This window comes from Salvelinus fontinalis, chromosome 3, assembly GCF_029448725.1.
Source record: "Salvelinus fontinalis isolate EN_2023a chromosome 3, ASM2944872v1, whole genome shotgun sequence".
In the NCBI taxonomy this organism is placed as follows: Eukaryota; Metazoa; Chordata; class Actinopteri; order Salmoniformes; family Salmonidae; genus Salvelinus; species Salvelinus fontinalis.
Window position 1 is genome coordinate 68,501,710 of NC_074667.1, and position 25,000 is coordinate 68,526,709.

At 46.3% G+C, this 25,000-nt stretch overlaps 1 protein-coding gene across 8 annotated transcripts in view; it reads left to right on the top strand.

The window, feature by feature from the left end:
• LOC129851369 (dedicator of cytokinesis protein 3-like) overlaps positions 1-25,000 on the top strand; it is a 368,511-nt gene that overhangs the window by 229,815 nt on the left and 113,696 nt on the right. For all 8 annotated transcript variants that reach the window (XM_055917869.1, XM_055917864.1, XM_055917866.1 and 5 more), the window contains exons 7-12: positions 1,046-1,130; positions 8,271-8,312; positions 8,558-8,715; positions 16,684-16,765; positions 17,372-17,432; positions 19,092-19,239. In XM_055917869.1, coding sequence (XP_055773844.1) covers positions 1,046-1,130; positions 8,271-8,312; positions 8,558-8,715; positions 16,684-16,765; positions 17,372-17,432; positions 19,092-19,239 — 576 coding nt within the window. The remainder of the gene's footprint in view (positions 1-1,045; positions 1,131-8,270; positions 8,313-8,557; positions 8,716-16,683; positions 16,766-17,371; positions 17,433-19,091; positions 19,240-25,000) is intronic.

The window sequence follows — 25,000 nt, forward strand, 5'->3', positions numbered from 1 at the left end:
CAATCTTGCATTCTCTCAAACCAGCTTCACCTGGAATGCTTCTCCAACAGTCTTGAAGGAGTTCCCACGTATGCTGAGCACTTGTTGGCTGCTTTTCCTTTACTCTGTGGTCCAACTCATCCCAAACCATTTCAATTGAGTTGAGGTCGGGTGATTCTGGAGGCCAGGTCATCTGATGCAGCACTCCATCACGCTCCTTCTTGGTCAAATAGCCCTTACACAGCCTGGAGGTGTGTCGGGTCATTGTCCTGTTGAAAAGCAAATTATAGTCCCACTAAGCGCAAACCAGATGGGATGGTGTATTGTTGCAGAATGCTGTGGTAGCCATGCTGGTTAAGTGTGCCTTGAGTTATAAATAAATCACTGACAGTGTCACGAGCTAAGCTCCCCCACACCATCACACCTCCTCCTCCATGCTTCACGGTGGGAACCACACATGCGGAGATCATCCGTTCACCTACTTTGTGTCTCACAAAGACACACATTTGGACTCATCAGACCAAAGGACAGATTTCGACCAGTCTAATCTCCATTGCCCGTGTTTATTGGCCCAAGCAAGTCTCTTCTTATTATTGGTGTCCTTTAGTAGGGGTTTCTTTGCAGCAATTCAACCATGAAGGCCTGATTCACGCAGTCTCCTCTGAACAGTTGATGTTGAGATGTGTTTGTTACTTGAACTCTATGAAGCATTTATTTGGGCTGTAATCTGAGGTGCAGTTAACTCTAATGAACGTATCCTCTGCAGCAGAGGTAACTCTGGGTCTTCCTTTCCATTCTGAGGCTGGTAACTCTAATGAACGTATCCTCTGCAGCAGAGGTAACTCTGTGTCTTCCTTTCCTGTGGCGGTCCTCATGAGAGACAGTTTCATCATAGCGATTGACTGACCTTCATGTCTCTCTCTCTCTCTCTCTCTCTCTCTCTCTCTCTCTCTCTCTCTCTCGCTCTCTCTCGCTCTCTCTCGCTCTCTCTCGCTCTCTCTCGCTCTCTCTCGCTCTCGCTCGCTCTCGCTCGCTCTCGCTCGCTCTCTCTCTCTCTACTCAACAGACACCTAGGCCTGGATCTCGTACCCAGGAAGGAGTTTGAGATGGTGGATGCAGAACAGATCAGCGTCTCAGACTTATACAAAATGGTAGGTACCACTGACCACTGTAGAGACGTATACAAAATGCTAGGTACCACTGAACACTGTAGAGACGTATACAAAATGCTAGGCGTAACGTTACCACTGAACTGTAATATGTGGTTATTTTTTCCTACTAACTTAGTTGAATTCACAAACTAAGTTTTGCTCAGGATAAGAGCGTCTGCTAAATTCCCAACATGTAAATGTTATACAGAATGCTAGGTACCGCTGGACAGACTGAGTGTTTATGTATCTTATTTTACCAGGTAAGTTAACTGAGAACACAACCACCTGGGGAATTGTTACAAGGGGAGAGGAGGGGGAATGAATGAGCCAATTGGAAGCTAGGGATGATTAGGTAGCCATGATGGTGTGAAAGCCAGATGGGGACTTTATCCAGGACATTGGAGGGAGGGGGGTGTGTATGGTCAAACACGAGTCATGTCTGTTGTCGGTGTATGGAATATGCAGAAACCTGGCTGTGCTTAGAATTGTGATATTTAGGGTTCAAATGATGATGATTTGCACATGAATCTAAATTCAATGCAGCCATAACAACAACTAATCTAGAGCAGGTATCGTAAGCCTAGTGGTGGTGTCAGAGATCTTGCTTTGATAAATGACCACTTGTTTTCATCACAGCAACAAAAATAAGCAAAGAGATGATTGCTTCTTTGTTTCAACATGTCAATCATTAAGCCAGCTGGAGCACAAACAACATATTGGGAATAGGAATGGGGAATGGGGAATAGGGAATAGGAATGGGGAATAGGAATGGGGAATAGGGAATGGGGAATAGGAATGGGGAATAGGGAATAGGGAATGGTAAATAGGAATGGGGAATGGTAAATAGCGATGGGGAATAGGGAATGGTAAATAGGAATAGGGAATGCTGAATGGGGAATAGGGAATGGTGAATATGAATGGTGAATAGGGAATGGGGAATATGAATGGGGAATAGGGAATCGTAAATAGGAATATGGAATGCTGAATGGGGAATAGGAATGGGGAATAGGGAATGGTAAAAAGCAATGGGGAATAGGGAATGGTGAATAGCAATGGGGAATAGGGAATGGTGAAAAGCAATGGGGAATAGGGAATGGGGAATGGTAAATAGGAATAGGGAATGCTGAATGGGGAATAGGGAATGGTGAATAGGAATGGGGAATATGAATGGGGAATAGGGAATAGGGAATCGTAAATAGGAATAGGGAATGCTGAATGGGGAATGGTGAATATGAATGGGGAATAGGGAATGGGGAATATGAATGGGGAATAGGGAATCGTAAATAGGAATATGGAATGCTGATTGGGGAAAAGGAATTGGGAATAGGGAATGGTAAATAGCAATGGGGAATAGGGAATGGTGAATAGCAATGGGGAATAGGGAATGGTGAATAGCAATGGGGAATAGGGAATGGGGAATAGGGAATAGGGAATGGTAAATAGGAATAGGGAATGCTGAATGGGGAATAGGGAATGGTGAATAGGAATGGGGAATAGGAAATGGGGAATATGAATGGGGAATAGGGAATAGGGAATCGTAAATAGGAATAGGGAATGCTGAATGGGGAATAGGAATGGGGAATAGGGAATGGTAAATAGGAATAGGGAATGCTGAATGGGGAATAGGGAATGGTGAATAGGAATGGGGAATAGGGAATGGTGAATAGGAATGGGGAATAGGGAATGGTGAATAGCAATGTGGAATAGGGAATGGTGAATAGCAATGGGGAATAGGGAATGGTGAATAGGGAATGGGGAATAGGGAATGGGGAATGGTAAATAGGAATAGGGAATGCTGAATGGGGAATAGGGAATGGTGAATAGGAATGGGGAATAGGGAATGGGGAATATGAATGGGGAATAGGGAATAGGGAATCGTAAATAGGAATAGGGAATGCTGAATGGGGAATAGGGAATGGTGAATATGAATGGGGAATAGGGAATGGGGAATATGAATGGGGAATAGGGAATCGTAAATAGGAATATGGAATGCTGATTGGGGAATAGGAATGGGGAATAGGGAATGGTAAATAGCAATGTGGAATAGGGAATGGTGAATAGCAATGGGGAATAGGGAATGGTGAATAGCAATGGGGAATAGGGAATGGGGAATAGGGAATAGGGAATGGTAAATAGGAATAGGGAATGCTGAATGGGGAATAGGGAATGGTGAATAGGAATGGGGAATAGGGAATGGGGAATATGAATGGGGAATAGGGAATAGGGAATCGTAAATAGGAATAGGGAATGCTGAATGGGGAATAGGAATGGGGAATAGGGAATGGTAAATAGGAATAGGGAATGCTGAATGGGGAATAGAGAATGGGGAATAGGGAATGGTGAATAGGAATGGGGAATATGAATGGGGAATAGGAATAGGGGAATAGGGAATGGTGAATAGCAATGTGGAATAGGGAATGGTGAATAGGGAATGGTGAATAGCAATGGGGAATAGGGAATGGGGAATAGCAATGGGGAATAGCAATGGTGAATAGGAATGGTGAATATGAATGGGGAATAGGGAATGGTGAATAGGAATGGGGAATAGGAATGGGGAATAGGAATGGGGAATAGGAATGGGGAATAGGGAATGGTGAATAGGGAATGGGGAATAGGGAATGGTGAATAGCAATGGGGAATAGGGAATGGTGAATAGGAATGGTGAATAGGAATGGGGAATAGGAATGGTGAATAGGGAATGGGGAATAGGGAATGGTGAATAGCAATGGGGAATAGGGAATGGTGAATAGGAATGGTGAATAGCAATGGGGAATAGGAATGGGGAATAGTAATGGGGAATAGGGATTGGTGAATAGGTGTCTGATGAGAGTGTCTGGCGTGGCCCTGACCCTGGCTCTGTGCTTGGTGTGTTAATGGGCAGTCACCTTGGATCTCTCCAAGACAGGGTAGAGGTAGATGGCAGAGTGGCAGGTCTGACAGAGAGGGTAGATGGCAGAGTGGTAGGTCTGACAGAGAGGGTAGATGGCAGAGTGGTAGGTCCTACAGAGAGGGTAGATGGCAGAGTGGCAGGTCCTACAGAGAGGGTAGATGGCAGAGTGGTAGGTCCTACAGAGAGGGTAGATGGCAGAGTGGTAGGTCCTACAGAGAGGGTAGATGGCAGAGTGGTAGGTCTGACAGAGAGGGTAGATGTAGATGGCAGAGTGGTAGGTCCTACAGAGAGGGTAGATGGCAGAGTGGTAGGTCTGACAGAGAGGGTAGAGGTAGATGGCAGAGTGGTAGGTCCTACAGAGAGGGTAGATGGCAGAGTGGTAGGTCCTACAGAGAGGGTAGATGGCAGAGTGGTAGGTCTGACAGAGAGGGTAGATGGCAGAGTGGCAGGTCCTACAGAGAGGGTAGATGGCAGAGTGGTAGGTCCTACAGAGAGGGTAGATGGCAGAGTGGTAGGTCCTACAGAGAGGGTAGATGGCAGAGTGGCAGGTCCTACAGAGAGGGCAGATGGCAGAGTGGCAGAGTGGCAGGTCTGACAGAGAGGGTAGATGGCAGAGTGGTAGGTCCTACAGAGAGGGTAGATGGCAGAGTGGTAGGTCCTACAGAGAGGGCAGATGGCAGAGTGGTAGGTCCTACAGAGAGGGTAGATGGCAGTGGGCAGAGTGGCAGGTCTGACAGAGAGGGTAGATGTAGATGGCAGAGTGGCAGGTCTGACAGAGAGGGTAGATGGCAGAGTGGTAGGTCCTACAGAGAGGGTAGAGGTAGATGGCAAAGTGGTAGGTCCTACAGAGAGGGTAGATGGCAGAGTGGTAGGTCTGACAGAGAGGGTAGATGGCAGAGTGGTAGGTCCTACAGAGAGGGTAGATGGCAGAGTGGCAGGTCTGACAGAGAGGGTAGAGGTAGATGGCAGAGTGGTAGGTCCTACAGAGAGGGTAGATGTAGATGGCAGAGTGGCAGGTCCTACAGAGAGGGTAGATGGCAGAGTGGTAGGTCCTACAGAGAGGGTAGATGGCATAGTGGCAGGTCTGACAGAGAGGGTAGAGGTAGATGGCAGAGTGGTAGGTCCTACAGAGAGGGTAGATGGCAGAGTGGTAGGTCCTACAGAGAGGGTAGATGGCAGAGTGGCAGAGTGGCAGGTCTGACAGAGAGGGTAGATGGCAGTGGGCAGAGTGGCAGGTCTGACAGAGAGGGTAGATGGCAGTGGGCAGAGTGGCAGGTCTGACAGAGAGGGTAGATGTAGATGGCAGAGTGGTAGGTCTGACAGAGAGGGTAGATGTAGATGGCAGAGTGGTAGGTCTGACAGAGAGGGTAGATGGCAGAGTGGTAGGTCCTACAGAGAGGGTAGATGGCAGAGTGGCAGGTCCTACAGAGAGGGTAGATGGCATAGTGGCAGGTCTGACAGAGAGGGTAGATGTAGATGGCAGAGTGGTAGGTCTGACAGAGAGGGTAGATGTAGATGGCAGAGTGGTAGGTCCTACAGAGAGGGTAGATGTAGATGGCAGAGTGGTAGGTCTGACAGAGAGGGTAGATGTAGATGGCAGAGTGGTAGGTCCTACAGAGAGGGTAGATGTAGATGGCAGAGTGGTAGGTCCTACAGAGAGGGTAGATGTAGATGGCAGAGTGGTAGGTCTGACAGAGAGGGTAGATGTAGATGGCAGAGTGGTAGGTCTGACAGAGAGGGTAGAGGTAGATGGCAGAGTGGTAGGTCCTACAGAGAGGGTAGATGGCAGAGTGGTAGGTCCTACAGAGAGGGTAGATGGCAGAGTGGTAGGTCCTACAGAGAGGGTAGATGTAGATGGCAGAGTGGCAGGTCTGACAGAGAGGGTAGATGGCAGAGTGGCAGGTCTGACAGAGAGGGTAGAGGTAGATGGCAGAGTGGTAGGTCTGACAGAGAGGGTAGATGGCAGAGTGGTAGGTCCGACAGAGAGGGTAGATGGCAGAGTGGTAGGTCTGACAGAGAGGGTAGAGGTAGATGGCAGAGTGGTAGGTCTGACAGAGAGGGTAGATGGCAGAGTGGTAGGTCCGACAGAGAGGGTAGATGGCATAGTGGCAGGTCTGACAGAGAGGGTAGAGGTAGATGGCAGAGTGGTAGGTCCTACAGAGAGGGTAGATGGCATAGTGGCAGGTCTGACAGAGAGGGTAGATGTAGATGGCAGAGTGGTAGGTCCTACAGAGAGGGTAGATGGCAGAGTGGTAGGTCCTACAGAGAGGGTAGATGGCAGAGTGGCAGGTCTGACAGAGAGGGTAGATGTAGATGGCAGAGTGGCAGGTCTGACAGAGAGGGTAGATGGCAGAGTGGTAGGTCCTACAGAGAGGGTAGATGGCAGAGTGGTAGGTCCTACAGAGAGGGTAGATGGCAGAGTGGCAGGTCTGACAGAGAGGGTAGATGTAGATGGCAGAGTGGTAGGTCCTACAGAGAGGGTAGATGGCAGAGTGGCAGGTCCTACAGAGAGGGTAGAGTTCAGAGTGGTAGGTCCTACAGAGAGGGTAGAGTTCAGAGTGGTAGGTCCTACAGAGAGGGCAGATGGCAGAGTGGTAGGTCCTACAGAGAGGGTAGATGGCAGAGTGGTAGGTCCGACAGAGAGGGTAGATTACAGAGTGGTAGGTCCTACAGAGAGGGTAGATGTAGATGGCAGAGTGGCAGGTCCTACAGAGAGGGTAGATGGCAGAGTGGTAGGTCTGACAGAGAGGGTAGATGTAGATGGCAGAGTGGTAGGTCTGACAGAGAGGGTAGATGGCAGAGTGGTAGGTCCTACAGAGAGGTAGATGGCAGAGTGGTAGGTCCTACAGAGAGGGTAGATGGCAGAGTGGTAGGTCCTACAGAGAGGGTAGATGGCAGAGTGGTAGGTCCTACAGAGAGGGTAGATGGCAGAGTGGTAGGTCCTACAGAGAGGGTAGATGGCAGAGTGGCAGAGTGGCAGGTCTGACAGAGAGGGTAGATGGCAGTGGGCAGAGTGGCAGGTCTGACAGAGAGGGTAGAGGTAGATGGCAGAGTGGTAGGTCTGACAGAGAGGGTAGATGGCAGAGTGGTAGGTCTGACAGAGAGGGTAGATGGCAAAGTGGTAGGTCCTACAGAGAGGGTAGAGGTAGATGGCAGAGTGGCAGGTCTGACAGAGAGGGTTGAGGTCAGAGGTGTTGGGTGTGAAGCTTCTCAACCTGGATCTCTCCCCTAATGGTAGAGGGTAGAGAGGGTAGGGAGGGAGGTAGAGGGAGGAAGGGTAGGGAGGGAGGTAGAGGGAGGAAGGGTAGGGGGGAACACGGCAGGCAAGGAGTTGTTTGGCAGATGCAGTTCCTTCCGGATCTTTTCTCAACACTCTCAGAGAGACAGCCAGACAAAACACATTGAACTCTTTGACTCTCTTTATATCAGTCTGGCTCTATGAAGACAGGATACATTTTTGACAGATAATACATTACTTGTCCCCTGGGTTTATACCATACTGACATTGTTCAACACACTACTATGAACTGTTGGTTTAAAGTCTTGTACTGCCTCATACCCACAATGCTCCACTGTTCTCCACAGACAGCCATGACAGCCAACCACAGCTTAGTTCTGCTGAAACTAGACACATTACTAACTGAGGATGTCTCTCTCTCTCTCTCTCTCTCTCTCTCTCTCTCTCTCTCTCTCTCTGCCTCTCTCTCTGTCTCTCTCTGTCTCTATCTCTCTCTGTCTCTCTCTGTCTCTCTCTGTCTCCGTCTCCGTCTCTCTCTCTCTCTCTCTCTCTCTCTCTCTCTCTCTCTCTGCCTCTCTCTCTCTGTCTCTCTCTCTTTCTGCCTCTCTCTCTCTCTGCCTCTCCCTCTCTCTGCCTCTCTCTCTCTCTCTCTCTCTGTCTCTCTCTCTGCCTCTCTCTCTCTGCCTCTCTCTCTCTCTGCCTCTCTCTCTCTGTCTCTCTCTCTCTCTCTTTCTGCCTCTCTCTCTCTCTGCCTCTCCCTCTCTCTGCCTCTGTCTCTCTCTCTCTCTCTTTCTCTCTCTCTCTTTCTATCTCTCTCTCCCTCTCTCTGTCTCTCTCTCTCTCTCTCTCTCTGCCTCTCTCTCTCTGCCTCTCTCTCTCTCTGCCTCTCCCTCTCTCTCTCTCTCTCTCTCTCTCTCTCTCTCTCTCTCTCTCTCTCTCTCTCCTCTCTCTCTCTCTCTTTCTCTCTCTCTCTCTCTGCCTCTATCTCTCTCTATCTCTCTCATTGCTGCAGCATCTGTCCAGCAGGCACAGTGTCCAGCAAAGCACAACCCAGGTACAACATTTCTCTCAGCAGTTGCTTTCTATCACACACTGTCAGTACTGCATGACGATTACCATCACAATGTGGAACTGTTGTTTAATAAACCAACGTTTATTGTTCATCAGATATGAAGTGGATTATTATCACGTCTCATGATATTATACCGACTCTCAGTTAACCCTACTCATGATGATAACGACCCCAGCATGGCCGACAGTAGACCTAACCTCCAGGGCTGCGTGTCTCATCCCCAACAGGGTGACAGTGTGCGTCGGGGTCACGGTGTAGAGCCCTGTCGTATCCCTGTCCCTCACCACCTGTTCATCAGTCTAAAGAGCTTCACCTACAACACCTTGGGAGAAGACACAGACATATTCTTCTCTCTCTACGACCTCAGGGAGGGGAAACAGATCAGGTAAAGACAGGCTACTATAATTACATTTACATTTTTTACATTTTAGTCATTTAGCAGATGCTCTTATCCAGAGCGACTTACAGTAGAGTGCATACATTATATTAAATTTTTTCCATACTGAGACAAGGATATCCCTACCGGCCAAACCCTCCCTAACCCGGACGATGCTATGCCAATTGTGCGTCGCCCCACAGACCTCCCGGTTGCGGCCGGCTGCGACAGAGCCTGGGCGCGAACCCAGCCCAGCCTGGGCGCGAACCCAGAGACTCTGGTGGCGCAGCTAGCTCTGCGATGCAGTGCCCTAGACCACTGCGCCACCCGGGAGGCCCAATGCTAATGGTTTGGGTCTGTTTAACATGGGAGAAGATACACAGAGACATCTCCTTCTCTCTCTGCGACCTCAGGGAGGGGAATCACATCAGGCATTCTAGTGTTTTCTAGGTGTGTGACGTAGCTGGTTTGATAAACTACCTTTAGCTTTAGCTTTAGCTCTGCGGGCTAACACAGCAAGCATATCAGGTGGGGGGCTTCCTCCAGTTTCTACAGTAGTGTGCTAATATGTTAATGGAGGGGGTCTGTTCACGGATCACCGGGACAGCTTATTTTTAACCTTTATTTATTTAACCTTTATTTAAACTAGGCAAGTCAGTTAAGAACAAATTCATATTTACAGTGACTGCCTACACCGGCCAATTGTGCACAGCCCTATGGGACTCCCCAATCACGGCCGGTTGTGATACAGCCTGGATTTGAACCAGGGTGTCCATAGTGACGCCTGTAGCACTGAGATGCAGTGCTCTAGACAGCTGTGCCGCTCGGGGAGCTCCACTAACCTAGTCACGATACCGTATGACCTAAAGGAGGGCAAGCAGATGGATGGAGTGGTAATACGGTCAGGTCAGGGAACTCTGTCTCTGATCCTATAACATGTGCTCTGTCTCTGATCCTATAACACGTACTCTGTCTCTGATCCTATAACATGTGCTCTGTCTCTGATCCTATAACACGTACTCTGTCTCTGATCCTATAACACGTACTCTGTCACTGATCCTATAACATGTACTCTGTCTCTGATCCTATAACACGTACTCTGTCTCTGATCCGACACCATGTACTCTGTCTCTGATCCTATAACATGTACTCTGTCTCTGATCCTATAACATGTACTCTGTCACTGATCCTATAACATGTACTCTGTCTCTGATCCTATAACATGTACTCTGTCACTGATCCTACAACATGTACTCTGTCTCTGATCCTATAACATGTACTCTGTCTCTGATCCTACAACATGTACTCTGTCTCTGATCCTATAACATGTACTCTGTCTCTGATCCTATAACATGTACTCTGTCACTGATCCTATAACATGTACTCTGTCTCTGATCCTATAACATGTACTCTCTCTCTGATCCTATAACATGTACTCTGTCTCTGATCCTATAACATGTACTCTGTCTCTGATCTTATAGCATGTACTCTGTCTCTGATCCTATAACATGTACTCTGTCTCTGATCCTATAACATGTACTCTCTCTCTGATCCTATAACATGTACTCTGTCTCTGATCCTATAACATGTACTCTGTCTGTGATCCTATAACATGTACTCTGTCTCTGATCCTATAACATGTACTCTGTCTGTGATCCTATAACATGTACTCTGTCTCTGATCCTATAACATGTATTCTGTCTCTGATCCTATAACATGTACTCTGTCTCTGATCCTATAACATGTACTCTGTCTGTGATCCTATAACATGTACTCTGTCTCTGATCCTATAACATGTACTCTGTCTCTGATCCTATAACATGTACTCTGTCTGTGATCCTATAACATGTACTCTGTCACTGATCCTATAACATGTACTCTGTCACTGATCCTATAGCATGTACTCTGTCTCTGATCCTATAACATGTATTCTGTCTCTGATCCTATAACATGTACTCTGTCTCTGATCCTATAACATGTACTCTGTCTCTGATCCTATACCATGTAATCTGTCTCTGATCCTATAACACGTATTCAGACTAGAAAAACACTTGCCCCAGATCTGAGTCTGACGGTCCCTGTCAATTTCACACGGTTTATATTTTTTTAGGTTTATATTACCGACAGTTAAGTACTTAGCATTCGCTAAGAATGTAATTGATTATACATTTACCTGACAGTTAGTCCATGATGTTGAACCATCCGTACGGTAAGGCACTAATGATTTATCAATAGCTTTGTTAATGAGGTTGATAAATAATGTACGGTTGTTTTAATTATCATAAAACACTATGAATAGCTAATGTGTGTAATGACACTGATGTAGAGTAGGTTGTGTGTGTGTGTGTGTGTGTGTGTGTGTGTGTGTGTGTGTGTGTGTGTGTGTGTGTGTGTGTGTGTGTGTGTGTGTGTGTGTGTGTGTGTGTGTGTGTGTGTGTGTGTGTGTGTGTGTGTGTGTGTGTGTGTAACATGGCATGTGTCACACAGCTGGATAGTGCAGCTCTACTGAGCACTTCCTTCTCTGGGGGGAGACAGAGAGGAGACAGGGGGAGACAGAGAGGAGACGGGGAGACAGGGGGAGACGGGGAGACAGAGAGGAGACAGACAGGAGACAGGGGGAGACAGAGAGGAGACAGGGGGAGACAGAGAGGAGACAGAGAGGAGACACGGAGGAGACAGAGAGGAGACAGAGAGAGAGAGAGAGAGAGAGAGACAGAGAGGAGACAGGAGGAAAGGGTCTCATCGCCCTCCTTCTTCAGGCTCCCTCCTTCCTCAGGCTTCCTCAGGCTCTGCTCTTCTTTCTCCCCACATTCAGACGAGCAGCAGGAACTGCTGCATATCGCAAACACACACACACACACACACACACACACACACACACACACACACACACACACACACACACACACACACACACACACACACACACACACACACACACACACACACACACACACACACACACACACACACACACACACACACAGCGGTCAGGCAGAGGAAATCTGTCCAGCTGGTTTGACCTTGATAACCTGTTGTCTGGTATTATCATCTCCTAGCTAGTGGGTCTGACATTGAGCTCAGGTTACAAGAGGCAAATACATGTGTGTGTGTGTGTGTGTGTGTGTGTGTGTGTGTGTGTGTGTGTGTGTGTGTGTGTGTGTGTGTGTGTGTGTGTGTGTGTGTGTGTGTGTGTGTGTGTGTGTGTGTGTGTGTGTGTGTGTGCGTGTGCGTGTGTGTGTGGCAGCCTCTGTTCTGAGGGGTATGTTTTAAAAGGGATTCTGTCACTGAGAAGATCACACTAAATCATCCGACTGAAAATATTGACATGCTGCATCTCATCGTCACAGAACCCAGTAGAAGTTTCTGTTGTAGGGGGATCTGTTTTATGGTAACACAGTAGAAACTAGGGACACTAGAGGAGATGCGCCTGGAGACAAAAGGAGCTGCAGTAGTTACCAAGGAGACTTCGTTACCAAGGAGACTTCGTTACCAAGGAGGCATATTTAAATAAATGTGGGCTTTAGTATATCTTTCCTTGTCAAATATCCGTCGTTTCACCGCCATCTCAGGCCCTCCCACTCACAACCTGGCCATGGGTTTCAAGTTGTATTAGTCGTATGAACAGGATACACATGGTTTAAATCATCCAACCAAATGCATTCCTTCTGGACAATGTAACAACCATAAGAAATAATTATAAATTGTATTCAATTATAATTCTATTAAAAAATATAAACACGACATGCAAAAAATATCAAAGATTTTACCGAGTTACAGTTCAGTTGGCACCTGGGACTCTGTATCATGTTACCTACAGCTCATCTCCCCTGGGATGAGAGATTCTCCATGTGTCTGTTAGGATATCCATACCTCAGCTTGACAAAGCACCAGCCAGCTACCTTAGAGGACTTGAAACTATGTATATGTATTATCCTGGCTAAACCCCTGCTAGCTAGTAGCTACCTCAGAGGGCTAGTTCAAACCATAAGTGTGTTATTAGCATTTATGGCTGGTACTTGCACTTAGAGTACCAATCATTCGACACAAAAGGAAGCTGACGTACTTCAGAACAATGGCCCATCAAACATTTGTATCGAACAAGGAAGTAGAAATGATCATGTGGAGATGACTGGGTAGAAAGGGGGTTTTAATGAGTACCTGCTATCTAGGGGACGTTACGCTATGTTCTATTCCCCCAGGGCGCTGATTGGCTGGCTCTTTTTCCACCTTCGCTCGGTCGGGTACAGTTACCGTAGGCTCTATTCCAATATTCACAATATCATTCCACTTAAAATATAGTCGTTTGAAACTGAGTCCTCTTTCCTGCAAATATACGATTTCATATTTTCTCTGTGAGAGGAACTGATTCACCGCTGATGGTTTGGCCTTTCTGGACCCAATATATTTATATTATGATGATGGTTTGTCCTTTCTGGACCCAATATATTTATATTCTGATGATGGTTTGTCCTTAGTGGACCCAACATTTGTATTTGTATTTATTATGGATCCCCATTAGTTCCTGCGAAGGCAGCAGCTACTCTTCCTGGGGTTTGTTATGGATCCCCATTAGTTCCTGCCAAGGCAGCAGCTACTCTTCCTCAGGCCCCTACCCCACCCCTCAGGCCCCTACCCCACCCCTCAGGCCCCTACCCCACCCCCTACCCCACCCCTCAGGCCCCTACCCCACCCCTCAGGCCCCTACCTCAGGCCCCTACCCCACCCCCCAGGCCCCTACCCCACCCCTCAGGCCCCTACCTCACCCCTCAGGCCCCTACCCCACCCCCCAGGCCCCTACCCCACCCTCCAGGCCCCTACCCCACCCCCCAGGCCCCTACCCCACCTCCCACTCTGACAGCATCATAACCCCCTCTGACAGCATCATACTCTGACAGCATCATATCCCCCTCTGACAGCATCATATCCCCCTCTGACAGCATCATATCCCCCTCTGACAGCATCATATCCCCCTCTGACAGCATCATACTCTGACAGCATCATATCCCCCTCTGACGGCATCATACTCTGACAGCATCATACCCCCCCTCTGACAGCATCTTATGCCCCTCTGACAGCATCATACTCTGACAGCATCATACCCCCCTCTGACGGCATCATACTCTGACAGCATCATACCCCCCTGACAGCATCATACCCCCCTCTGACGGCATCTTATGCCCCTCTGACAGCATCATACTCTGACAGCATCATACCCCCCTCTGACGGCATCATACTCTGACAGCATCATACCCCCCTCTGAAAGCATCATACTCTGACAGCATCATACCCCCCTCTGACGGCATCATACCCCCCTCTGACGGCATCATACTCTGACAGCATCATACCCCCCTCTGACGGCATCATACTCTGACAGCATCATACCCCCCTGACAGCATCATACTCTGACAGCATCATACCCCCCTCTGACGGCATCATACTCTGACATTATCATATCCCCCTCTGAGTCAAGCAGTTGCATACAGTGTTGGCGTGTGTGTGTGTGTGTCTTTCTGTCTGTGTGTGTGTGCACATGTATGTGTTTCGGTTTGTGTGTGTGCGCGTGTGTATATGTATGTGTGCTAGGGATGCGTCAAATATAAACATGTTCTTTATCGTTTAAATGTTTAAACAATAAGAAAAAAAATACAGAAAATGATATGAATTCACAATTCAGATTATGATCATGTTAATGACCACTAGGGGGCAGTGCAGTTCAATCTACCTCAGTCCTGGCTACCAGACAGCGCTCACCTTACTGCTGTCCCCCACCCACTCAGCAACCATGGTAGTTAATGCTGTTTGAGGTTCTCTGCTGTGGGCTTCTCCTCCATGTTCCCAGTTGTCATGACATGGGACTTCATGTTCCACTTCTCCCCAATGTGATGGCTGGTAGCAGTGACGTATGACAGCGTGTTCATAGACGTCCAACAATATGTTGTTACGTATGGCATTTGAGAGCTCCCGCTTTCTACTTGCAGAGCCCGGATTTCTCCATCCGGGCCGTCACGATTTATCGACATCTTGTATTGTGTGTGTAAATATGGCATTGTGGTGTTGAAGCCCACTTCCTCTCATAGACATTGAAACCAGTAGATGGTAACGAAGTCAGAACTATGTGAATTTGAAGATTGCTGAATGGGGCTGAATGGCACCAACAAATCGCTTAGGATCATGGTGAAAGTGGCCTCAACTAGCAAAGAATCAATGTTGTCGTTTTCATCCTGCCTGAGAGTCAACAGGGAGCTTCCTCGTAGCCTGCTGGCCTGTGATTGGTCCGTGTCAGCAGGTGGTCCTGTGTGACAAACAAATGTAGTAGTCAGAATGGTTCACTATTTAATTACAAATCTCAAATTTTTTTGCGAACGTAAAAATTCAATGTGGGGATCGAACTTGATCATCATTTCTTCTTATTTGTCCAGTTTTTTCTACATTTTACTATGTTGTTATTGATTATTGCATTGTTGAGTTTTTGAGTTTGTAAATAAGGCATTTCACTGTACTTCACTGTAAAAAACTTGAAACTTAAACAGATTTTAGAGCCCAAAATGACAGTATAAAAAAAATATTTGGGGCTGTTCTGGCAATCGTAATTTACATAGGATTTCAAGGGCAGACCAGAGCTTTTGGCACAACTAGGTTGCTACCACTAGCCGACCATGAGAGTTAGTGATTTCATGCTCCAGACCGGAGACTGGGGGCCTAAGCTTCCTATACCATTGACAACGGATGCATATTAACTGCAATAATTTCTATAATCAGAGCTGTGATGTGATGGAGTGAGAAAATCACAGCTCCGATTGCAGAAATGATTGCAGTTGATATGCAGCCATTGTCAGATGGTAGAGGATGTCTCCTTCAATATCTTAATGGCATATCTAGAACCAGACTACAAGATGCCATGTTGAAAAACCGTGACGGCCATGATGGAGAAATCGTACAATGTTTTCTCTGCAAGTACGAAGCGGAAGCTCTCAAACAAAATATGTGGCGTTAACAACAGATTGTTGGACGTCTATGAACACGCTGTCATACGTCACTGCTACCAGCCATCACATTGAGGAGAAGTGGGACATGAAGTCCCATGTCATGACAACTGGGAACATGGAGGAGAAGCCCACAGCAGAGAACCTGGTAGCCAGGACTGAGGTAGATTGAACAGCACTGCCCCCTAGTGGTAATTAACAGGATCATTATCTGAATTGTGAATTCACTTCATCTTCTGTTTTTTCTTATTGTTAAAACGGTTTTTAAAAAGGCAATTTAAAATGTTAAGAAAATGTTTACATTTTTCCACATCCCTAGTTAAGACTATCATTTTGATATCATGTATGGTCAGTCCATGAGTTTTTGAGAGTCGTTACATTTCTCCAGACCTATCCCATAGATGTTTACCAAATCAGTGGGTGGGTGGCCCTTTGTTATTGTTACAGTTTGCCCCTTTAATATGTCATGTAATATGCTGCTATCCTTAGATGGTCTCTATCGATGCGATGCGATAATGGTTTGGTTTAGAAAATTTATTTTGTATTACACTGCTTGTTTTTTATTTATTTCTGGCCAATGACTGTTCGAATCCAAAGTGTTTAGTGGGGGATGATCGGCTATGAAAAGCCAACTGACATTTACTCCTGATTATTATTTGACCATGCTGGTCATTTATGAACATTTGAACATCTTGGCCATGTTCTGTTACAATCTCCACCCGGCACAGCCAGAAGAGGACTGGCCACCCCTCATAGCCTGGTTCCTCTCTAGGTTTCTTCCGCCGTGCTTCTACACCTGCATTGCTTGCTGTTTGGGGTTTTAGGCTGGGTTTCTGTACAGCACTTTGAGATATTAGCTGATGTACGAAGGGCTATATAAAATAAACTTGATTTGATGATTTGATTTGGATTCTAAATAGTGGGACATGACATCCCATCGCAGAAATTGCTTGGAAATGCAGCAACAGTAGTTTTTTCTTTATTTTTTCAGTGAGAAGTTTATGGTCAGACTGAACAAGAATGGAGGTCCCAAAAATCCAGAAAAGGTTGACCGACTGTGTGCTCTCTTCACGGTGAGCTCACCAGACACCCATCCCACTCCACCCCAATTGCATCGCAATCAACATTTACGTGATCATCAAACAATAGTTTCCATAATGGATATTGGCTTTATCGTCCCTTACATGACTAACTAATGTATTTAACTGTTTACTCTGGCCTTTATCACCCCTTACACAACTAACTAATGTATTTAACTGTTTACTCTGGCCTTTATCACCCCTTACACAACTAACTAATGTATTTAACTGTTTACTCTGGCCTTTATCACCCCTTACACAACTAAATAATGTATTTAACTGTTTACTCTGGCCTTTATCACCCCTTACACAACTAAATAATGTATTTATCTGTTTACTCTGGCCTTTATTACCCCTTACACAACTAACTAATGTATTTAACTGTTTACTCTGGCCTTTATCACCCCTTACACAACTAACTAATGTATTTAAATGTTTACTCTGGCCTTTATCACCCCTTACACAACTAACTAATGTATTTAACTGTTTACTCTGGCCTTTATCACCCCTTACACAACTAAATAATGTATTTAACTGTTTACTCTGGCCTTTATCACCCCTTACACAACTAACTCATGTATTTAACTGTTTACTCTGCAGGATCTAAGCAATAAGGACATGAAGCGGGACCTGTATATTGTTTCCCAAGTCATCAGAACTGGTAAGACATGATGTCTAGAATTTAATTTGGTCTCAGTGAGGGTAAAACAGTATGCTGCGTCTGTTTCATTTCAAGAAATAGGCTTAGGAGGGATGCCCCTCTCCTCCTGCAAGGCCAGCAATGTCCTAAGTGGCCTCATGTAACTTATGTGTTATCTTTCCTTGGCTGGCTCTGAATGTGCAGAACAGTCCACCTTTGAGCCCAGATGACAGCCTTCAAACAAAGCATGAGCACACCAGTTGAGCACACCAGGCCTTATATATATCTGAGTGATTCTCTCCCTCTGGATCCCTACTCCAGTTTCTAACTGTACACTCAGCTGTCCCCATAGGAGAACCCTTTGAAGAACAGTTGTTGGTTCCAGGTAGAACCCCTTTTGGTTCCAAGTAGAATCATTTTGAGTTCCATGTAGAATCCTTTCCACAGAGGGTTCTATATGTAAAACTGCTCCAGTATCGTACAGTATACAACTCTTCCTCTAGCTGTCTGCTCAATGTTATTTCCCTACCCTAGCTGTCTGCTCAGATCCAGAAGTACAGAACCAAGCACCTGAGGTGACGTTTAGGATATGACAGGCACACAAATTAACTGATGTGACTACAGACAGACAGACAGACAGACAGACAGACAGACAGACAGACAGACAGACAGACAGACAGACAGACAGACAGACAGACTAAGCTGTGGTGTGACTACAGACAGACAGACAGACAGACAGACAGACAGACAGACAGACAGACAGACAGACAGACAGACAGACAGACTAAGCTGTGGTGTGATTAGGCAGCTGAGTCATTAGCATGTATTTATTTACAGTACTGTTCTGCCCGTGTGGCTCAGTTGGGTAGAGCATGGTGCTTTCAACACCAAGGTTGTGGATTCGATTCCCACGAGGAACCAGTATGACTCACTGCTGTAAGTGGCTCTAGATCATAGAGTCTGCTAGATGACTCACTACTGTAAGTGTCTCTGGATAAGAGAGTCTGCTAAATGACTCACTGCTGTAAGTGTCTCTGGATAAGAGAGTCTGTTAAATTACTCACTGCTGTAAGTGTCTCTGGATAAGAGAGTCTGTTAAATGACTCACTACTGTAAGTCTCTCTGGATAAGAGGGTCTGCTAAATGACTCTCTACTGTAAGTGGCTCTGGATCAGAGAGTCTGCTAAATGACTCACTGCTGTAAGTGTCCCCGGATAAGAGAGTCTGCTAAACGACTCACTACTGTAAGTGTCCCCGGATAAGAGCGTCTGCTAAATGACTCAAATGTAATTATAAACTGGGTAGTTCGAAGCCCTGAATGCTGATTGGCTGACAGACATATATCAGACCGTATACCATTGTTATGACAAAACATATATTTTTACTGCTCTAATTACATTGGTAACCAGTTTATAATAGCAATAAGGCACCTTGTGGGTTTGTGATATATGGCCAATATACCACGGTTAAGGACTGTATCCAGGTACTCCACGTTGTGTCGTGCTTAAGAACAGCCCTTAGCCGTGGTATATTGGCCGTATACCCCACCTCCTCGGGCCTTATTGCTTAAATATCATGACTTGGTATGTACTATATACTGTACGTACTAAAATATTACATTGGTCTTATTGTGTGTGTGTGTGTGTGTGTGTGTGTGTGTGTGTGTGTGTGTGTGTGCAGGTCGGATGCTGCTGAATGACTCTAAGAAGGGTCCTCCTCACGTCCAGTACAGAAGACCGTACGGCTGTGCTGTGCTGGCCATGAGTGATGTACTGCAGACCATCTCAGAGCTTAAGGAGGAGAAGGACTTTGTACTCAAAGTCTACACGTGAGTGACACACACACACACACACACACACACACACACACACACACACACACACACACACACACACACACACACACACACACACACACACACACACACACACAGCTGTACAGTATGCAATTATATGATTGTATGTGAACTGATTCACGTCCTGATATCCCTCCACCATTAGACTCAGTCACGTCCTGATATCCCTCCACCATTAGACTCAGTCACGTCCTGATATCCCTCCGCCATTAGACTCAGTCACGTCCTGATATCCCTCCGCCATTAGACTCAGACACGTCCTGATATCCCTCCTCCATTAGACTCAGTCACGTCCTGATATCCCTCCACCATTAGACTCAGTCACGTCCTGATATCCCTCCGCCATTAGACTCAGTCACGTCCTGATATCCCTCCACCATTAGACTCAGCCACGTCCTGATATCCCTCCTCCATTAGACTCAGTCACGTCCTGATATCCCTCCACCATTAGACTCAGTCACGTCCTGATATCCCTCCACCATTAGACTCAGTCACGTCCTGATATCCCTCCACCATTAGACTCAGTCACGTCCTGATATCCCTCCTCCATTAGACTCAGTCACGTCCTGATATCCCTCCACCATTAGACTCAGTCACGTCCTGATATCCCTCCGCCATTAGACTCAGTCACGTCCTGATATCCCTCCACCATTAGACTCAGCCACGTCCTGATATCCCTCCTCCATTAGACTCAGTCACGTCCTGATATCCCTCCACCATTAGACTCAGTCACGTCCTGATATCCCTCCACCATTAGACTCAGTCAGGTCCTGATATCCCTCCTCCATTAGACTCAGTCACGTCCTGATATCCCTCCACCATTAGACTCAGACACGTCCTGATATCCCTCCACCATTAGACTCAGTCACGTCCTGATATCCCTCCGCCATTAGACTCAGCCACGTCCTGATATCCCTCCTCCATTAGACTCAGTCACGTCCTGATATCTCTCCACCATTAGACTCAGACACGTCCTGATATCCCTCCACCATTAGACTCAGTCACGTCCTGATATCCCTCCTCCATTAGACTCAGTCACGTCCTGATATCCCTCCTCCATTAGACTCAGTCACGTCCTGATATCCCTCCTCCATTAGACTCAGTCACGTCCTGATATCCCTCCACCATTAGACTCAGCCACGTCCTGATATCCCTCCACCATTAGACTCAGTCACGTCCTGATATCCCTCCGCCATTAGACTCAGTCACGTCCTGATATCTCTCCACCATTAGACTCAGTCACGTCCTGATATCCCTCCACCATTAGACTCAGTCACGTCCTGATATCCCTCCGCCATTAGACTCAGCCACGTCCTGATATCCCTCCACCATTAGACTCAGCCACGTCCTGATATCCCTCCTCCATTAGACTCAGTCACGTCCTGATATCCCTCCGCCATTAGACTCAGCCACGTCCTGATATCCCTCCACCATTAGACTCAGCCACGTCCTGATATCCCTCCACCATTAGACTCAGTCACGTCCTGATATCCCTCCACCATTAGACTCAGTCACGTCCTGATATCCCTCCGCCATTAGACTCAGCCACGTCCTGATATCCCTCCACCATTAGACATAATGGAATAGGAAACAAACACAGTTTCTCCCAACAGCAATAGACTACTAGTGGTAAACTCTTTCTCGCCATAGAGAAATCAACACATTAAAATGGTGTGATGATTATGCCAATCTGGTTGCATTTGTTTTGTGGATGAGTGCATTTCTAAGGCTTTTGTCTTTGGAAAAATGCCATCACAACAGAAATGGCAAAGTCTTGCTCTGTTTCGGCTCATTAAGCCCGTGTGGTTCCCCCGTCACACAGTCTAATGTGTTTACTATGGAAATGAAGGGGAACTTGAATACTGATTAAGTCAGAATAGAAGAAAGACTAATTTAGGAACTGGCAGTTGTTAATGTTTCATTATCCTTACTCGTTTTCCACAAGTGAAATTGTTAAGCATTAAGGGTATGCATTAAGGGTATGTATGCAGGGTATGCATTAAGGGTATGCATTAAGGGTATGTATTAAGGGTATGTATTAAGGGTATGTATGCAGGGTATGCATTAAGGGTATTAAGGGTATGCATGAAGGGTATGCATTAAGGGTATGCATTAAGGGTATGCATTAAGGGCATGTATTAAGGGTATGCATGAAGGGTATGCATTCAAGGTATGCATTAAGGGTATGCATTAAGGGTATGCATTAAGGGTATGTACCCTAGTCACCCACCCTAGTCACACCCTGACCTAACCAAAATATATAGAAAAACAGAGATATCTAAGGTCAGGCCGTGACAACATGATTCCATGTGTTATTTCATAGTTTTGATGTCTTCACTAATATTCTACAATGTAGAAAATAATAAAAAATAAAGAAAAACCCACAAATGAGTAGGTGTGTCCAAACTTTTGACTGATACTGTCAGTAGGGTTATATAGATACATGTTGATATACTGTCAGTAGGGTTATAACATGTTGATATACTGTCAGTAGGGTTACATAGATACATGTTGATATACTGTCAGTAGGGTTACATAGATACATGTTGATATACTGTCAGTAGGGTTACATAGATACATGTGTTTCATCTGATTTATTTATTGGTTGAATAATTTATTGTTTTAACTCTACTATAAGATGATTAGTTAGTTATCTTGATCTCTCTCTCTCTCACACTCTCTCTTGCTCTCTCTCTCTCCCTCTCTCCCACTCCCTCTCTCTCTCTCTCTCTCTCTCTCTCTCCCTCCCTCTCGCTCTCTCTCTCTCTCTCTCTCTCTCTCTCTATCTCTCTCCCTCTCACTCTTGTTCTCTCTATCTCTCTCTCTCTATCTCTCTCTCGCTCTCTGCCTCTCCCTCTCTCTCTCTCTCTCTTGCTCTCTTTCTCTCTCTCTCTGATTGTGTAACTTGGTATCAAAGCCTTGTCTTCTATCTGGGTATTAGGATTAGGAACCCTAGCTCGAGGAGATGCTTTAGAGGAGAGGCAGAGGCCAGAGTTTTTCTTGGTCAGAACACAAGTGGATATTGGCTCCGTGGTGGGTATTTAGATCAGGGTTGTCAAAGGGGGCCGATCCGGCCCACAGGTGGTTTGAGTAAAACATTTCAATATACTTTAAAGTGAGGACCTACAATCATACAGTATATTGATTGTTTTCAGCTCACTAATAATAACCCAAATGAAAGTTAGACATTCTAAAAACGATGGATAGAGGATGAAAATTGTTTTACGGCGAGGAAATATAAACAGTTTTCAGCGCTGTCTTTCGGACCTCGTTGAAATGCGTCCCCCTTAGGACTGGTTTAGACCATTACATTATGTTCTAGGAGCATATTTCCTCTGTGGTGGCTATTTCAAATCAAATCACATTTTATTGGTCACATACACACGGTTAGCAGATGTTAATGCGAGCGAAATGCTTGTGCTTCTAGTTTCCGACAATGCGGTAATAACCAACGAGTAATCTAACCTAACAATTCCACAACTACTACCTTATACACACACAAGTGTAAAGGGATAAAGAATATGTACATAAAGATATATGAATGAGTGATGGTACAGAACGGCATAGGCAAGATGCAGTAGATGGTATAGAGTACAGTATATACATATGAGATGAGTAATGTAGGGTATATTAACATAAAGTGGCATAGTTTAAAGTGGCTAGTGATACATGTCTTACATACAGATGGCAAGATGCAGCAGATGATATAGAGTACAGTATATACATATGAGATGGGTAATGTAGTATATGTAAACATTATTAAAGTGCCGTTATTTAAAGTGACTAGTGATACATTTATTACATTATTTAAAGTGAATAGTAAAATCTTTATTAAATCAATTTATTAAATGTATTAAAGTGGCCAGAGATTTGAGTCTGTATGTTGGCAGCAGCCTCTCTATGTTAGTGATGGCTGTTTAACAGTCTGATGGCCTTGAGATAGAAGCTGTTTTTCAGTCTCTCGGTCCCTGCTTTGATACACCTGTACTGACCTCGCCTTCTGGATGATAGTGGGGTGAACAGGCAGTGGCTCGGGTGGTTGTAGACCTTGATGATCTTTTTGGCCTTCCTGTGACATCGGGTGGTGTAGGTGTCCTGGAGGGCAGGTAGTTTGCCCCCGGTGATGCGTTGTGCAGACCTCACCACCCTCTGGAGAGCCTTACGGTTGTGGGCGGAGCAGTTGCCGTACCAGGCGGTGATAGAGCCCGACAGGATGCTCTCGATTGTGCATCTATAAAAGTTTGAGTGTTTTCGGTGACAAGCCAAATTTCTTCAGCCTCCTGTGGATAGGGGGGTGCTCCCTCTGCTGTTTCCTGAAGTCCACGATCATCTCCTTTGTTTTGTTGACGTTGAGTGTGAGGTTATTTTCCTGACACCACACTCCGAGGGCCCTCACCTCCTCCCTGTAGGCCGTCTCGTCATTGATGGTAATCAAGCCTACCACTGTAGTGTCGTCTGCAAACTTGATGAATGAGTTGGAGGCATGCATGGCCACAAAGTCGTGGGTGAACAGGGAGTACAGGAGAGGGCTGAGAACGCACCCTTGTCGGGCCCCAGTGTTGAGGATCAGTGGGGTGGAGATGTTGTTTCCTACCCTCACCACCTGGGGGCGGCCAGTCAGAAAGTCCAGGACCCAGTTGCACAGGGCGGGGTTTGAGACCCAGAGTCCCGAGCTTAATGATGAGTTTGGAGGGTACTATAGGGGTACGAGTTTGAGGGTACTATAGCGGTACGAGTTTGGAGGGTACTATCTGTGGATTAGTACCTGGCTCTGTGCTGCTGGGTATTAGGTATCCATGGTGATCTGTGGATTAGTACCTGGCTCTGTGCTGCTGGGTATTAGGTATCCATGGTGATCTGTGAATTAGTACCTGGCTCTGTGCTGCTGGGTATTAGGTATCCATGGTGATCTGTGGATTAGTACCTGGCTCTGTGCTGCTGGGTATTAGGTATCCATGGTGATCTGTGGATTAGTACCTGGCTCTGTGCTGCTGGGTATTAGGTATCCATGGTGATCTGTGGATTAGTACCTGGCTCTGTGCTGCTGGGTATTAGGTATCCATGGTGATCTGTGGATTAGTACCTGGCTCTGTGCTGCTGGGTATTAGGTATCCATGGTGATCTGTGGATTAGTACCTGGCTCTGTGCTGCTGGGTATTAGGTATCCATGGTGATCTGTGGATTAGTACCTGGCTCTGTGCTGCTGGGTATTAGGTATCCATGGTGATCTGTGGATAGGTACCTGGCTCTGTGCTGCTGGGTATTAGGTATCCATGGTGATCTGTGGATTAGTACCTGGCTCTGTGCTGCTGGGTATTAGGTATCCATGGTGATCTGTGGATTAGTACCTGGCTCTGTGCTGCTGGGTATTAGGTATCCATGGTGATCTGTGGATTAGTACCTGGCTCTGTGCTGCTGGGTATTAGGTATCCATGGTGATCTGTGGATTAGTACCTGGCTCTGTGCTGCTGGGTATTAGGTATCCATGGTGATCTGTGGATAGGTACCTGGCTCTGTGCTGCTGGGTATTAGGTATCCATGGTGATCTGTGGATTAGTACCTGGCTCTGTGCTGCTGGGTGTTAGGTATCCATGGTGATCTGTGGATTAGTACCTGGCTCTGTGCTGCTGGGTATTAGGTATCCATGGTGATCTGTGGATTAGTACCTGGCTCTGTGCTGCTGGGTATTAGGTATCCATGGTGATCTGTGGATTAGTACCTGGCTCTGTGCTGC